The sequence below is a fragment of the Salvelinus alpinus genome, chromosome 28, assembly GCF_045679555.1.
Source record: "Salvelinus alpinus chromosome 28, SLU_Salpinus.1, whole genome shotgun sequence".
NCBI lineage: Eukaryota > Metazoa > Chordata > Actinopteri > Salmoniformes > Salmonidae > Salvelinus > Salvelinus alpinus.
In genome coordinates this window covers 41,771,102-41,789,185 of record NC_092113.1, presented here as the reverse complement: position 1 = coordinate 41,789,185, position 18,084 = coordinate 41,771,102, and the positions used below count along the sequence as shown (strand labels likewise).

The window sequence follows — 18,084 nt, the reverse complement described above, 5'->3', positions numbered from 1 at the left end:
ATTTGTAGCCACCAGTGAGAGTAAATGCCATTCCTGTTCATCTGTTCTGTTGTATAGTTATCACATGTTTAGGTTCAACATTGAGTGGGGGTTGAGAGGGAAATCAATCTCCGACAATGTTTTAACTAGAATCCCTGATGCCTCCTCTTCACACACACACACACACACACTCTCTTTCTCTCTCTCTGGACATGACTGACTGACGGCTGCTTCATGAAATACATTATATATACAAAAGTATGTGGACACCCCTTCAAATTAGTGGATTTGGCTATTTCAGCTGACAGGTGTATAAAATCGAATACACAGCCATGCAATCTCCATAGACAAACATTGGCAGTATGGAATTAGAGAGAGAGAGAGAGAGAGAGAGAATTGAGGCTTTATAGACTTGTTGTTGTAGAAGCTAAAGGTCACCAGAGAATTCTCCTCCATTGAGGTCATTGTGTTGGTTAGTTCTGTGATAAGGAATGATGCTGTATACCCCCCCCCCCCCTAAACTCCTAACTCAGTGGTCTGTGCGTCCTCAGGGTCAGTACTGTGATACCTGCGCCATGGGGGACAGTGACAGAGCCCACCCCGTCACCAATGCCATCGACGGTACAGAGAGATGGTGGCAGAGCCCTCCTCTCTCCCGCAGCACAGAGTTCAATGAGGTCAACGTTACCCTGGATCTAGGACAGGTAAGACATTATACTTTACATGTACACACGCACACACGCACACACGCACACACACACACACACACACACACACACACACACACACACACACACACACACACACACACACACACACACACACACACACACACACACACACACACACTCCTCCCATCCCCCCAACTCTACCTCTTCTCTCTCATGTATCTGTCATTGTGTTGTGTTTGCACTGTGACCTACTGCTAGACTGTACCACCTGTCATCTGATGCACCACACAGAGCTGTGTTCTTTTGTTGTTTCTGTGGAGGTATACAGTTACACCAGGAAGCTGCTCTGCTCTGTTCTACTTTACTCTGCTCTGCTCTGTTCTACTTTACTCTGCTCTGCTCTGTTCTGCTCTGTTATTCTCTACTCTGCTCTGTTCTGCTCTGCTCTACTCCACTCTGCTCTGTTCTACTCTGTTCAACTCTGCTCTGTTCTGCTGTTCTGTTCTACTCTGCTCTGTTCTGTTCTGCTCTGTTCTGCTCTGTTCTACTCTGCTCTGTTCTGCTTTGTTCTACTCTGTTCTGCTCTGCTCTGTTCTGTTCTGTTCTGCTCTGTTCTGCTCTTTTCTACTCTACTCTGTTCTGCTTTGTTCTGCTCTACTCTGCTCTGTTCTGCTCTGTTCTACTCTGTTCTGTTCTACTCTGCTCTGTTCTGCTTTGTTCTGCTCTGTTCTGCTCTGTTCTTCTCTGCTCTGTTCTGCTTTGTTCTACTCTGCTCTGTTCTGCTTTGTTCTGCTCTACTCTGTTCTGCTCTACTCTGCTCTGTTCTGCTCTGCTCTGTTTTGCTCTGTTCTGCTCTGTTCTGCTCTGTTCTGCTCTGTTTTGCTCTGTTTTGCTCTGTTCTGCTCTGTTCTGCTCTGTTCTACTCTACTCTGCTCTGTTCTGCTCTTCTCCACTCTGTTATTCTCTGCTCTGTCCTCTCTCTCTCTCTCTCTCTCTCTCTCTCTCTCTCTCTCTCTCTCTCTCTCTCTCTCTCTCTCTCTCTCTTACCTCTGGATATCTCTCTCTCTCTCTCTCTCTCTCTCTCTCTCTCTCTCTCTCTCTCTCTCTCTCTCTCTCTCTCTCTCTCTCTCTCTCTCTCTCTCTCTCTCTCTCTCTCTCTCTCTCTCTCTCTCTCTCTCTCTCTCTCTCTCTCTCTTTGTTCCCCTTACCTCTGGATATCTCTCTCTCTCTCTGTCTCTCTCAATTCAATTCAATTCAAGGGTTTTATTGGCATGGGAAACATATGTTAACATTGCCAAAGCAAGTGAACAAGATAATAAACAAAAGTGAAATGAACAGTAAACATTACACTCACAGAAGTTCCAAAAGTATAAAGACATTTCAAATGTCATATTATGTCTATATGCAATGTTGTAACGATGTGCAAATAGTTAAAGTACAAAAGGGAAATTAAATAAACATAAATATGGGTTGTATTTACAATGGTGTTTGTTCTTCACTGATTGCCCTTTTCTTGTGGCAACAGGTCACAAATCTTGCTGCTGTGATGGCACACTGTGGTATTTCACCCAGTAGATATGGGAGTTTATCAAAATCGGGTTTGTTTTCTAATTCTTTGTGGATCTGTGTAATCTGAGGGAAATATGTGTCTCTAATATTGTCAAACATTTGGCAGGAGGTTAGGAAGTGCAGCTCAGTTTCCACCTCATTTTGTGGGCAGTGTGCACAGTGTGCCTGTCTTCCCTTGAGAGCCAGGTCTGCCTACGGTGGCCTTTCTCAAAAGCAAGGCTATGCTCACTGAGTCTGTACATAGTCAAAGCTTTCCTTAAGTTTGGGTCAGTCACAGTGGTCAGGTATTCTGCCTCTGTGTACTCTCTGTTTAGGGCCAAATAGCATTCTAGTTTGCTGTTTTTTTGTTAATTCTTTCCAATGTGTTAAGTAATATTTTTTTTTTTTCTCATGATTTGGTTGGGTCTAATTGTGTTGCTGTCCTGTGGCTCTTTGGGGTGTGTTTGTGTTTGTGAACAGAGCCCCAGGACCAGCTTGCTTAGGGGACTCTTCTCCAGGTTCATCTCTCTGTAGGTGATGGCTTTGTTATGGAAGGTTTGGGAATCACTTCCTTTTAGGTGGTTGTAGATTTTAATAATGCATGCATTATTTGGTGTTTTACGTTGTACACAGAGGATATTTTTGCAGAATTCTGCATGCAGACTCTCAATTTGGTGTTGGTCCCATTTTATGAATTCTTGGTTGGTGAGCGGACCCCAGACCTCACAACCATAAAGGGCAATGGGTTCTATAACTGATTCAAGTAATTTTAGCCAGATCCTAATTGGTATTTCAAATTTGATGTTCCTTTTGATGGGATAGAAGGCCCTTCTTACCTTGTCTCTCAGATCGTTCACAGCTTTGTGGAAGTTACCTGTGGCGCTGATGTTTAGGCCACGGTATGTATAGTTTTTTGTGTGCTCTAGGGCAACGGTGTCTAGATGGAAATTGTATTTGTAGTCCTGGCGACTGGACCTTTTTTGGAACACCATTATTTTGGTCTTACTGAGATTTACTGTCAGGGCCCAGGTCTGGCAGAATCTGTGCAGAAGATCTAGGTGCTGCTGTAGACCCTCCTTGGTTGGCGACAGAAGCACCAGATCATCAGCAAACAGTAGACATTTAACTTCAGATTCTAGTAGGGTGAGGCCGGGTGCTGCAGACTTTTCTAGTGCCTTCGCCAATTTGTTGTAGAGGATGGGGCTTAAGCTGCATCCCTGTCTCACCCCACGGCCCTGTGGAAGGAAATGTGTGTGTGTTTTTACCCATTTCAACCACACACACACACACACACACACACACACACACACACACACACACACACACACACACACACACACACACACACACACACACACACACACACACACACACACACACACACACACACACACACACACACACACACACTCTTGTTGTTTGTGTACATGGATTTTATAATGTCATGTGTTTTTCCCCCAACACCACTTTCCATCAATTTGTATAGCAGACCCTCATGCCAAATTGAGTCGAAAGCTTTTTTGAAATCAACAAAGCATGAGAAGACTTTGCCTTTGTTTTGGTTTGTTTGTTTGTCAATTAGGGTGTGCAGGGTGAATACGTGGTCTGTCCTACGGTAATTTGGTAAAAAGCCAATTTGACATTTGCTCAGTACATTGTTTTCACTGAGGAAATGTACAAGTCTGCTGTTAATGATAATGCAGAGGATTTTCGCAAGGTTGCTGTTGACTCATATCCCACAGTAGTTATTGGGGTCAAATTTGTCTCCACTTTTGTGGATTGGGGTGATCAGTCCTTGTTTCCAAATATTAGGGATAATGTTAAAAAGTTTAAGTATGGCCAATTGGAATTTGTGGTCTGTATATTTTATCATTTAATTTAGGATGCCATCAACACCACAGGCCTTTTTTGGGTTGGAGGGTTTGTATTTTGTCCTGTAGTTCATTCTCTTTCTCTCTCCCTCTCTCCCTCTCTCTGTCTGTTCCCCCTACCTCACTCTAGTTCTCTCTCTCTATCTCGTTTCCCCCTTGTATTCAGAGAGAAGGAGTCCTGATCTAGGATCAGGTCCCCCTGTTCATATCCTTTTATTCATTCGGATCTAAAAGGCCAATCTGATCCTAGACGTACTGAGATATACACACTGGTATACAGTACTGAGATATATACACTGGTAAACAGTACTGAGATATACACACTGGTATACAGTACTGAGATATATACACTGGTAAACAGTACTGAGATATACACACTGGTATACAGTACTGAGATATATACACTGGTAAACAGTACTGAGATATATACACTGGTATACAGTACTGAGATATATACACTGGTAAACAGTACTGAGATATACACACTGGTATACAGTACTGAGATATATACACTGGTAAACAGTACTGAGATATACACACTGGTATACAGTACTGAGCTATATACACTGGTAAACAGTACTGAGATATATACACTGGTATACAGTACTGAGCTATATACACTGGTAAACAGTACTGAGATATATACACTGGTATACAGTACTGATATTTACACTGAACTGAGATATTTACACTGGTATACAGTACTGAGATATATACACTGGTATACAGTACTGAGATATACACACTGGTATACAGTACTGAGATATACACAGTGGTATACAGTACTGAGATGTACACACTGGTATACAGTACTGAGATATACACACTGGTATACAGTACTGAGATATACACACTGGTATACAGTACTGAGATATAATCTTTCTGTCTCTCTCACTAGTAACTGAAGTACACCATTGTTTTTCACATGCAGCAGATGGCATGGTGCCAACGGGGCAACAACACTGTTCGGGAACTCAACGCTTCCTGGCATTGATATGGACTGTTTTTATATCTCACTACTTACTGATAGGTTACGTCCCAAATGGCACCCTGTTCCCTACATAGTACACTACTTTTGACCAGGGCACAAACGTAGTGCACACTATAGGGAATAGGCCTCTGGTTTAAAGTAGTGCACTATATAGGGAATAGGGTGGTCATTTGGGACTCAAACCTGGGTGGAAATGCTCAGTGCACAGGTAATAGACCCTCATTCTCTCTCCATCTCTCCCCCCCTTTCTCTCTCTCTCCATCTCTCTCTTCCCCCCCATCTCTCTCTCTCTAATCTCTCTCCCCCCTTTCTCTCTCTCTCTCTCCATCTCTCTCCATCTCTCCCCCCCTCTCTCTCTGTCCATCTCCCCCCCCCCCCCCTCTCTCTCTCTCTCTCTCTCTCTCTCTCTCTCTCTCTCTCTCTCTCTCTCTCTCTCTCTCTCTCTCTCTCTCTCTCTCTCTCTCATATCATATCATATATTTCATACCCACCCATCTCTTTAAGGATTCACGTGAGGCCATGTACTAAACAAGCAAAGAGTTCAAGATTAAAGGCTGGTTTATACTACGGGTGTGTTTGTGAATTTAATCTGGAGTGTCAGATTTAATTACGCCTTTTATCAACATTTACTGACACCGGCCATCTTCAACGGGTGTTGAGCGTTCGTAAAATTGTCAGTTATTCTGCCCTCTGGCACACAGACAAGTGCTCTGAAATCGGAGTAGATAACCAGAGCGAATTTACCAGCTATGTCTATCGACAGTTGTTGCAGTGACATCATGAACATTCTATTGAAATAGTTACTTGCATAGTGGAGTCTTTTGTTTAGACATGTAGCTAGCAGCTAGCTAGCTAGCTAAACAATGAACCGTAATCCCAACTCATAACGTTATTACCCTGCATGAATCTGAAGGTAGCTAACCAACCTGGTTCAATGTTAGCTAGCTAACATTAGGCTATAACTAGCAATGCAAATGGCTCTGAGACACTAATAATATTACTACACAGATCATACATGTCACGTTAGCTAGCTAGCAGTACACTTTAACTTGAAATTAAAATGACTTTTTGACAAAATTAGAAGCGTGTAATATCTGAAAATGTAGCTAGCTAGAGTCTCTTACCCGTAAACATGGATGGATGCTTCTCCCTCTCTGACACAGATGCCATGTTTGCCCTTAGTTTGAAGATGTAATCCGGAGACAGCTGTTTTATACAACAGCCTTCTGTGTGGTCTCTTTTTGACTCCGTCTGCATATTTGCATATTTGCAATCAAACGGCAGAATTTTCTTAATCTCCTTAGCTATCATACTCTAATTCCACTGATTTCAAAACTGGGTCTTCCAGAAAGGGGAGAGCAACACTGATGCAGTCCTACGTGATGTCTTTATAAAAATCTGCGATTATCTACACATACTGACCAGCTCATATTATAGACAGTATTACCTACACATACTGACCAGCTCATATTATAGACAGGATTACCTACACATACTGACCAGCTCATATTATAGACAGGATTACCTACACATACTGACCAGCTCATATTATAGACAGTATTATCTACACATACTGACCAGCTCATATTATAGACAGTATTACCTACACATACTGACCAGCTCATATTATAGACAGGATTACCTACACATACTGACCAGCTCATATTATAGACAGGATTACCTACACATACTGACCAGCTCATATTATAAACAGGATTACCTACACATACTGACCAGCTCATATTATAGACAGTATTACCTACACATACTGACCAGCTCATATTATAGACAGTATTATCTGCACATACTGACCAGCTCATATTATAAACAGGATTACCTACACATACTGACCAGCTCATATTATAGACAGTATTACCTACACATACTGACCAGCTCATATTATAGACAGTATTACCTACACATACTGACCAGCTCATATTATAGACAGTATTACCTACACATACTGACCAGCTCATATTATAGACAGGATTATCTACACATACTGACCAGCTCATATTATAGACAGTATTACCTACACATACTGACCAGCTCATATTATAGACAGGATTACCTACACATACTGACCAGCTCATATTATAGACAGGATTACCTACACATACTGACCATCATGTTATAGACAGGATTACCTACACATACTGACCAGCTCATATTATAGACAGTATTACCTACACATACTGACCAGCTCATATTATAGACAGGATTACCTACACATACTGACCAGCTCATATTATCAACAGGATTATCTACACATACTGACCAGCTCATATTATAAACAGAAGCCTGCTACATGGCAGACCAATCCGAACTCATCTCTCGGCATGTCCAGCCCCCTCATTATCTCAGCCAATTATGGCTAGCGGTAAGGTTGCCCGCTTTTTCCATGGCTAAACCATCTAGGCTCATAATTTAACTATTTTATTCGTATTTACAGATGGCATACAAGTTATGTTATTAAGGCACATGAAAGTTCACATGTTCCAGAAGGCATTTCTGCCAAAAAATGCATTTTGATTAAAAAAAAGTTTATGTTCAAATGTGAAGTATTTCCTGAAACTTATCACAAATATGGGTTGTATTTACAATGGTGTTTGTTCTTCACTGGTTGCCCTTTTCTTGTGGCAACAGGTCACAAATCTTGCTGCTGTGATGGTACACTGTGGTATTTCACCCAGTAGATATGGAAGTTTATCAAAATTGAATTTGTTTTCAAACTCTTTGTGGGTCTGTGTAATCTGAGGGAAATATGTGTCTCTAATATGGTCGTACATTTAGCAGGAGGTTAGGAAGTGCAGCTCAGTTTCCACCTCATTTTGTGGGCAGTGAGCACATAGCCTGTCTTCTCTTGAGAGCCAGATCTGCCTACGGCGGCCTTTCTCAACAGCAAGGCTATGCTCACTGAGTCTGTACATAGTCAAAGATTTCCTTAATTTCAAATCAGTCACAGTGGTCAGGTATTCTGCCACTGTGTACTCTCTGTTTAGGGCCAAATAGCATTCTAGTTTGCTCTGTTTTTTTGTTAATTCTTTCCAATGTGTCAAGTAATTCTCTTTTCATTTTCTTATGATTTGGTTGGATCTAATTGTGTTGCTGTCCTGGGGCTCTGTCCTGGGGCTCTGTGGAGTCTGTTTGTGTTGCTGTCCTGGGGCTCTGTCCTGGGGCTCTGTCCTGGGGCTCTGTCCTGGGGCTCTGTCCTGGGGCCCTGTCCTGGGGCTCTGTCCTGGGGCCCTGTCCTGGGGCCCTGTGGAGTCTGTTTGTGTTGCTGTCCTGGGGCTCTGTCCTGGGGCTCTGTCCTGGGGCTCTGTCCTGGGGCTCTGTGGAGTCTGTTTGTGTTGCTGTCCTGGGGCTCTGTCCTGGGGCTCCTGGAGCTCTGTGGAGTCTGTTTGTGTTGCTGTCCTGGGGCTCTGTCCTGGGGCTCTGTCCTGGGGCTCTGTGGAGTCTGTTTGTGTTGCTCTGTCCTGGGGGGGCTCTGTCCTGGGGCTCTGTGGAGTCTGTTTGTGTTGCTGTCCTGGGGCTCTGTCCTGGGGCTCTGTCCTGGGGCTCTGTGGAGTGGGGCTCTGTCCTGGGGCTCTGTCCTGGGGCTCTCTCCTGGGGCTCTGTCCTGGGGCTCTGTGGAGTCTGTTTGTGTTGCTGTCCTGGGGCTCTGTCCTGGGGCTCTGTCCTGGGGCTCTGTCCTGGGGCTCTGTGGAGTCTGTTTGTGTTGCTGTCCTGGGGCTCTGTCCTGGGGTTCTGTCCTGGGGTTCTGTCCTGGGGCTCTGTCCTGGGGCTCTGTCCTGGGGTTCTGTCCTGGGGCTCTGTCCTGGGGCTCTGTCCTGGGGCTCTGTGGAGTCTGTTTGTGTTCCTGTCCTGGGGCTCTGTCCTGGGGCTCTGTCCTGGGGTTCTGTCCTGGGGTTCTGTCCTGGGGTTCTGTCCTGGGGTTCTGTCCTGGGGTTCTGTCCTGGGGCTCTGTCCTGGGGCTCTGTGGAGTCTGTTTGTGTTCCTGTTCTGGGGCTCTGTCCTGGGGCTCTGTTCTGGGGCTCTGTCCTGGGGCTCTGTCCTGGGGCTCTGTGGAGTCTGTTTGTGTTGCTCTGTCCTGGGGCTCTGTCCTGGGGTTCTGTCCTGGGGCTCTGTCCTGGGGCTCTGTCCTGGGGCTCTGTCCTGGGGCTCTGTGGAGTCTGTTTGTGTTGCTCTGTCTATGGAGTCTGTTTGTGTTCCTGTCCTGGGGCTCTGTCCTGGGGCTCTGTCCTGGGCTCTCTTACAAAGCCCCTGCTGTAGCGAGTGTGAATTTCAGACCGGGATAATGAAGAAAAGAAAGCTGAGGTGAGGGGTTACCTCAGCTACACAGGCGGCTGGTGGCACTTTAATTGGGGAGGACATGCTCATAGTAATGGCTGGAGTGGTATTTCCTGTGGTTTTCACGTGTTTGATACCATTCACTCCATTACAGCTGCCTGCAGGCAGGCAGGCAGGCAGACAGACAGACAGGCAGGCAGGCAGGCAGGCAGGCAGGCAAGCAGACACCTCGGAGAGAGAACGAGAGTGAGGTTGTTAGCTAAAATGAGCAGTGTGTGACAGAGAGGGAGAGGGAAACAGAGGAGAGAGAGGAGATTTAGCAAAAAAACGAAAGAGAGAGAGGAAAGGATAGAGACGGGTGGAAGAGAGAGAGGAAAAGAGAGGTGGAGAGGTAGAGAGAAGGAGGGACAGAGAGAGAATAGTTAGTTAGCCAGTCAGGAGCTGTTGGCAGTAAAGCTGTTTTTCTAAGTCCTGTTATCTAAGTCCTGTTATCTATGTCACTTTGACAACAGCCATATTTTTACTGGATTCAAAAACATGGTCCTCCCTTAACTTTGGGGATGTGTAAAAACTTTGGGAGAGGGGAGAGGGGAGAGAGAGAGTGGGAGAGAGAGAGAGTGTGGGAGAGAGAGAGAGTGGGAGAGAGAGAGAGAGAGAGAGAGAGAGAGAGAGAGAGAGAGAGAGAGAGAGAGAGAGAGAGAGAGAGAGAGAGAGAGAGAGAGAGAGAGAGAGAGAGAGAGAGAGAGAGAGAGAGAGAGAGAGAGAGAGAGAGAGAGAGAGAGAGAGAGAGAGAGAGAGAGAGAGAGAGAGAGAGAGAGAGAGAGAGAGAGAGAGAGATAAGTCTTCCAGCTGGGAAGTGTAAAAAGAGACCATTCATATTCTATCTTCGATTGAAATGTCAAATGCATCGTGAGTGTGTGTTCTGCCAGCTGTAGCACAGTGTTTATATTAGTAGTAATCCTGACGTTATCAGTTCGGTCTGTGGTCCTGCCGTTATCAGTTCGGTCTGTGGTCCTGCCGTTATCAGTTCGGTCTGTAGTCCTGACGTTATCAGTTCGGTCTGTGGTCCTGCCGTTATCAGTTCGGTCTGTAGTCCTGACGTTATCAGTTCGGTCTGTAGTCCTGACGTTATCTGTTCGGTCTATAGTCCTGACGTTATCTGTTCAGTCTATAGTCCTGACGTTATCAGTTCGGTCTGTAGTCCTGACGTTATCTGTTCAGTCTGTAGTCCTGACGTTATCTGTTCAGTCTGTAGTCCTGACGTTATCAGTTCGGTCTGTAGTCCTGCCGTTATCTGTTCGGTCTGTAGTCCTGACGTTATCTGTTCAGTCTATAGTCCTGACGTTATCAGTTCGGTCTGTAGTCCTGCCGTTATCAGTTCGGTCTGTAGTCCTGACGTTATCAGTTCGGTCTGTAGTCCTGACGTTATCAGTTCGGTCTATAGTCCTGACGTTATCAGTTCGGTCTGTAGTCCTGCCGTTATCAGTTCGGTCTGTAGTCCTGCCGTTATCAGTTCGGTCTGTCACTGAGGCCCTTACTTGTCCTGCCTACAGTGTAAAGCATTACATGTTACTACATTGGCCCTCCTAACCACCTGACACGAGACTGAATCCAAACATTACACTCATGATTTTATATGCATTTTACATTTACTTGCCTTTTTGCTACATTTTTTTACAGCAACATCTGAAAATACTCTGGATATATTCAGTAACAGGATGAGAATATTCCTGGAAAATGTTGGTTAGGTGCAACATAAGACAAACAAATAAAAAGTTTTTTTTTATTACCTTTTTAAGTCAGTTAAGAACAAATTCTTATTTACAATGACAGCCTAGGAACAGTGGGTTAACTGCCTTGTTCAGGGGCAGAACGACAGATTTTTACCTTGTCAGCTCTGGGATTCGATCTTGCAACCTTCCGGTTACTAGTCCAACGCTCTAACCACTAGGCTACCCTGCTGGTTTGAGTGAGAGGACTAACTAGTGTGCCCAGTGGCTAAACACCTCTCTGAAGTGTGCACGTGTCCTAAATCATTTCAATTCACTTTTATGACTCGAAGAAGCGTCTTCAGCTATGATTTTGTTTTGGAGCTCTCCCAGCTGGGAGAGCACACTGGTATTTGTATGAAGCCATGTCATCTGGTAACTGTACATCTAACATAGTGATCATAGACGTTGACTCTGTAAATGACATGAGTTTTATGATCTGGAAATGTGAAAATGAACATTACTCACTTGTGTTTGGCTTGCTTGATATTAAAGCGATATTTATTATAAAACCTCAACGTCTCATCTTTCAAAATACATATAGTCCTCTTAATTTACAGCACCCCCCCCCCCCCCCAGTCAGACAACAATCATTTTAGCAAAAGTAGCTCCATATTCTGAAGGGATGAGGGGGCAACTTGTTGTGGTGCTCCAGTTCAGAAGGTCTGTCAGTCTAAACCCATACAGAGGCTGTGGAGCACAGAGCCAGAGCTCTGACGTCATGTATAACACGTTACTGTTCAGACACTATGTTCCAATTTAGCCGTTTAGCAGTGCCCAAATCTGACATTTTCAATGTGTAAAGGGTTAAATGGGGTTAGTTCTATTATTAAGTCTAGAATGTTAGTTGTTGGTCAGGTCTGGTGGATTCTTAGTTCTATTATTAAGTCTAGAATGTTAGTTGTTGGTCAGGTCTGGTGGATTCTTAGTTCTATTATTAAGTCTAGAATGTTAGTTGTTAATCAGGTCTGGTGGGTTCTTAGTTCTATTATTAAGTCTAGAATGTTAGTTGTTGATCAGGTCTGGTGGATTCTTAGTTCTATTATTAAGTCTAGAATGTTAGTTGTTAATCAGGTCTGGTGGGTTCTTAGTTCTATTATTAAGTCTAGAATGTTAGTTGTTGATCAGGTCTGGTGGGTTCGTAGTTCTATTATTAAGTCTAGAATGTTAGTTGTTGATCAGGTCTGGTGGGTTCTTAGTTCTATTATTAAGTCTAGAATGTTAGTTGTTGATCAGGTCTGGTGGGTTCGTAGTTCTATTATTAAGTCTAGAATGTTAGTTGTTGATCAGGTCTGGTGGGTTCGTAGTTCTATTATTAAGTCTAGAATGTTAGTTGTTGATCAGGTCTGGTGGGTTCTTAGTTCTATTATTAAGTCTAGAATGTTAGTTGTTGATCAGGTCTGGTGGATTCGTAGTTCTATTATTAAGTCTAGAATGTTAGTTGTTGATCAGGTCTGGTGGATTCTTAGTTCTATTATTAAGTCTAGAATGTTAGTTGTTGATCAGGTCTGGTGGATTCTTAGTTCTATTATTAAGTCTAGAATGTTAGTTGTTGATCAGGTCTGGTGGGTTCTTAGTTCTATTGTTAAGTCTGAGCTAGTCTTCTCATTTCCTCCCTTTTGACGCTCCACTCTGTGATGAATACCTCCTTTGATGATAACTACTAAGTCTGCCTGATTTAAGAGTTAAGTAAATAAAACCTCTCATTGAAAAGGCTGTTAACTATTCTTTTGTTGATTAAGGTTAGGATCGTAGTCTTGTGTTCTCTTCTCATTTCCTCCCTATTGACGCTCCACTTTGTGGTGAATACCTCCTTTGATGATAACTGACCTGTAGTGAGTTTTTCATTGGTTGAGGCTGGTTGCCTTAGCTCCCTGGTCATGCATGGCTGATCAGCTTCAACAGAGTCTCAAGGTCAAGGGTCACTAGCTAGCCTTTCCCAATCTCCCCTTTCTGTTTTCTCTAGTTGGCTGGGTAACGTCTTGGTATGACCGGGATATCAATCACTTTTTTTCTCCCTTCACACCCTCTTTACCCCTCAGAGCCCAGGACCCCTCGTCCTACACCCTCTTTAACCCTCAGAGCCCAGGACCCTACGCCCTACACCCTCTTTACCCCTCAGAGCCCAGGACCCCTTGTCCTACACCCTCTTTACCCCTCAGAGCCCAGGACCCTACGCCCTACACCCTCTTTACCCCTCAGAGCCCAGGACCCTACGCCCTACACCCTCTTTACCCCTCAGAGCCCAGGACCCCTTGTCCTACACCCTCTTTACCCCTCAGAGCCCAGGACCCCTCGTCCTACACCCTCTTTACCCCTCAGAGCCCAGGACCCTACGCCCTACACCCTCTTTACCCCTCAGAGCCCAGGACCCTACGCCCTACACCCTCTTTACCCCTCAGAGCCCAGGACCCCTTGTCCTACACCCTCTTTACCCCTCAGAGCCCAGGACCCTACGTCCTACACCCTCAGAGCCCAGGACACCACACCCTGCACCCTCTGACCAGCTCTAGCAGCCAGTAGACACGTTCTTACCTTTCCATCCTTTCCCAATTTCCCCTTTCTGTTTCCTCTGTCAGCCCTTTCCTTTTCTTCTCTCTCTCTATCGTCTTTCTTTCACAGGGGTTTCTTATCATCCTGATTGCCTCTGCTGCTGCTGGGTCATTTTGGGCTTCCTCCACTCCCTGACTCCGTCCCTCCCGCCTGGCTGTCCCAATGCAGCAAATATTGGACCAATACATCGCTTGCATTTTTCTCAGAAGCAAAACAGAAAGAAAGAAGAGAAAGATAAGGAATACTGTTTAAACTCTGACAGACAAAGGAAAGGAGGAGGAGGTATGTAGTGGTATGGAGGGAGAGGTGGAGGAGGAGGTATGGAGAAGAGGAGGAGGAGGTATGAAGGGAGAGGTGGAGGTAGAGGTATGGAGGAGAGGTGGAGGAGGTGGTATGTAGGAAGAGGTGGAGGGGGAGATATGTAGGGAGAGGTGGAGGTGGAGGTATGGAGGGAGAGGAGGTGGAGGTATGGAGGGAGAGGAGGAGGAGGTATGGAGGTGGAGGAGGAGGTATTAAGGGAGAGGTGGAGGAGGTACGGAGGGAGAGGAGCTGGTATGGAGGGAGAGGTGGAGGAGGAGGTATGTAGGGAGAGGTGGAGGAGGAGATATGTAGGGAGAGATGGAGGAGGAGGTATGGAGGGAGAGGTGGAGGAGGAGATATGTAGGGAGAGGTGGAGGAGGAGGTATGGAGGGAGAGGTGGAGGAGGAGGTATGGAGGGAGAGGAGCTGGTATGGAGGGAGAGGTGGAGGAGGAGGTATGGAGGGAGAGGAGCTGGTATGGAGGGAGAGGTGTAGGTATGGAGGGAGAGGTGGAGGTGAGGAGGGAGAGGTGGAGGAGGAGGTATGGAGGGAGAGGTGAAGGAGGAGGTATGGAGGGAGAGGTGGAGGAGGAGATATGTAGGGAGAGGTGGAGGAGGAGGTGTGGAGGGAGAGGTGGAGGAGGAGATATGTAGGGAGAGGTGGAGGAGGAGGTATGGAGGGAGAGGTGGAGGAGGAGATATGTAGGGAGAGGTGGAGGAGGAGATATGTAGGGAGAGGTGGAGGAGGAGATATGTAGGGAGAGGTGGAGGAGGAGATATGTAGGGAGAGGTGGAGGAGGAGGTATGGAGGGAGAGGTGGAGGAGGAGATATGTAGGGAGAGGTGGAGGAGGAGGTATGGAGGGAGAGATGGAGGAGGAGATATGTAGGGAGAGGTGGAGGAGGAGGTATGGAGGGAGAGATGGAGGTATGTAGGGAGAGGTGGAGGAGGAGATATGTAGGGAGAGGTGGAGGAGGAGATATGTAGGGAGAGGTGGAGGAGGAGATATGTAGGGAGAGATGGAGGAGGAGGTATGGAGGGAGAGATGGAGGTATGTAGGGAGAGGTGGAGGAGGAGATATGTAGGGAGAGGTGGAGGAGGAGATATGTAGGGAGAGGTGGAGGAGGAGGTATGGAGGGAGAGGTGGAGGAGGAGGTATGGAGGGAGAGGTGGAGGAGGAGGTATGGAGGGAGAGATGGAGGAGGAGGTATGGAGGGAGAGGTGGAGGAGGAGATATGTAGGGAGAGGTGGAGGAGGAGATATGTAGGGAGAGGTGGAGGAGGAGGTATGGAGGGAGAGGTGTAGGAGGAGGTATGTAGGGAGAGGTGGAGGTATGTAGGGAGAGGTGGAGGTGAGGAGGGAGAGGTGGAGGAGGAGATATGTAGGGAGAGGTGGATGAGGAGGTATGGAGGGAGAGATGGAGGTATGTAGGGAGAGGTGGAGGAGGAAATATGTAGGGAGAGGTGGAGGAGGAGGTATGGAGGGAGAGGTGGAGGAGGAGGTATGGAGGGAGAGGTGGAGGAGGAGGTATGGAGGGAAAGGTGGAGGAGGAGGTATGGAGGGAGAGGTGGAGGAGGAGATATGTAGGGAGAGGTGGAGGAGGAGATATGTAGGGAGAGGTGGAGGAGGAGGTATGGAGGGAGAGGTGGAGGAGGAGGTATGGAGGGAGAGGTGGAGGTGAGGAGGGAGAGGTGGAGGAGGAGGTATGGAGGGAGAGGTGGAGGAGGAGGTATGTAGGGAGAGGTGGAGGTGAGAAGGGAGAGGTGGAGGAGGAGGTATGGAGGGAGAGGTGGAGGAGGAGGTATGGAGGGAGAGGTGGAGGAGGAAATATGTAGGGAGAGGTGGAGGAGGAGGTATGGAGGGAGAGGTGGAGGAGGAGATATGGAGGGAGAGGTGGAGGAGGAGATATGTAGGGAGAGGTGGAGGAGGAGATATGTAGGGAGAGGTGGAGGTGAGGAAGGAGAGGTGGAGGAGGAGGTATGGAGGGAGAGGTGGAGGAGGAGGTATGTAGGGAGAGGTGGAGGTGAGAAGGGAGAGGTGGAGGAGGAGATATGTAGGGAGAGGTGGAGGAGGAGATATGTAGGGAGAGGTGGAGGAGGAGGTATGGAGGGAGAGGTGGAGGGAGAGGTGGAGGAGGAGATATGGAGGGAGAGGTGGATGGGAGGTGTGGGTAGATAGGAGAGAGGATGGGAGGTGTGGGGAGAGTGGATGGGAGGTGTGGGGAGATCGGAGAGTGGATGGGAGGTGTGGGGAGAGAGGAGAGGGGGTGTCGGGAGAGAGGAGAGGGGGTGTGGGGAGAGAGGAGATAGGATGGGAGGTGTGGGGAGAGAGGAGAGGGGGTGTGGGGAGAGAGGAGAGGGGGTGTGGGGAGAGAGGAGATAGGATGGGAGGTGTGGGGAGAGAGGAGAGGGGGTGTGGGGAGAGAGGAGAGGGGGTTTTCAGCTGAAATGCTGTGGATCCACCTTAGTGCCTGTTGAGACACGTTGAGCTAACTCCTCTTCTCTCGTGGCCTGTCAAATCATTCACAAGGAGAGAGGGGAAACACAGTCACACAGTCACACAGTCACACAGTCACACACACACACACACACACACACACACACACACACACACACACACACACACACACACACACACACACACACACACACACACACACGGGAAACAGCAAAGCCACAGAGAGAGAGGGGAAACATCCAAAGCCACAGAGAGAGGGGAAACATCCAAAGCCACAGAGAGAGAGGGGAAACATCCACAGAGAGAGAGGGGAAACAGCCACACAGAGAGAGAGAGAGGAAACAACCACAGAGAGAGAGGGGAAACAGCCAAAGAGAGAGAGACAGAGACAGAGAGAGAGAGACAGACAGACAGACAGACAGACAGACAGACAGACAGACAGACAGACAGAGAGAGAGAGAGAGAGAGAGAGAGAGAGAGAGAGAGAGAGAGAGAGAGAGAGAGAGAGAGAGAGAGAGAGAGAGAGAGAGAGAGAGAGAGAGAGAGAGAGAGAGAGAATAGAAGTATGAAAGAATGGCATAGAAGGCAAGAAGGGCCTTCTATGCCATCAAAAGGAACATAAATTTCAACATACCAATTAGGATCTGGCTAAAAATACTTGAATCAGTCATAGAGCCCATTGCCCTTTATGGTTGTGAGGTCTGGGGTCCGCTCACCAACCAAGATTTCACAAAATGGGACAAACACCAAATTGAGACTCTGCATGCAGAATTCTGCAAAAATATCCTCCGTGTACAACGTAGAACACCAAATAATGCATGCAGAGCAGAATTAGGCCGATACCCACTAATTATCAAAATCCAGAAAAGAGCCGTTAAATTCTACAACCACCTAAAAGGAAGCGATTCCCAAACCTTCCATAACAAAGCCATCACCTACAGAGAGATGAACCTGGAGAAGAGTCCCCTAAGCAAGCTGGTCCTAGGGCTCTGTTCACAAACACAAACACACCCCACAGAGCCCCAGGACAACAGCACAATTAGACCCAACCAAATCATGAGAAAACAAAAAGATAATTACTTGACACATTGGAAAGAATTAACAAAAAAACAGAGCAAACTAGAATGCTATTTGGCCCTAAACAGAGAGTACACAGTGGCAGAATACCTGACCACTGTGACTGACCCAAACTTAAGGAAAGCTTTGACTATGTACAGACTCAGTGAGCATAGCCTTGCTATTGAGAAAGGCCGCCGTAGGCAGACATGGCTCTCAAGAGAAGACAGGCTATGTGCACACTGCCCACAAAATGAGGTGGAAACTGAGCTGCACTTCCTAACCTCCTGCCCAATGTATGACCATATTAGAGAGACATATTTCCCTCAGATTACACAGATCCACAAAGAATTCGAAAACAAATCCAATTTTGATAAACTCCCATATCTACTGGGTGAAATTCCACAGTGTGCCATCACAGCAGCAAGATTTGTGACCTGTTGCCACAAGAAAAGGGCAACCAGTGAAGAACAAACACCACTGTAAATACAACCCATATTTATGTTTATTTATTTTAACTTGTGTGCTTTAACCATTTGTACATTGTTACAACACTGCATATATATAATATGACATTTGTAATGTCTTTATTGTTTTGAAAC

General features: G+C 46.4%; 1 protein-coding gene across 1 annotated transcript in view; it reads left to right on the top strand.

Annotated features, from left to right (window-relative positions):
• The window catches only part of LOC139556891 (laminin subunit alpha-5-like), a 195,218-nt gene that overhangs the window by 6,505 nt on the left and 170,629 nt on the right, over nt 1-18,084 (top strand). Inside the window, exon 2 of the mRNA XM_071370986.1 lies at nt 531-683. Coding sequence (XP_071227087.1) covers nt 531-683 — 153 coding nt within the window. The remainder of the gene's footprint in view (nt 1-530; nt 684-18,084) is intronic.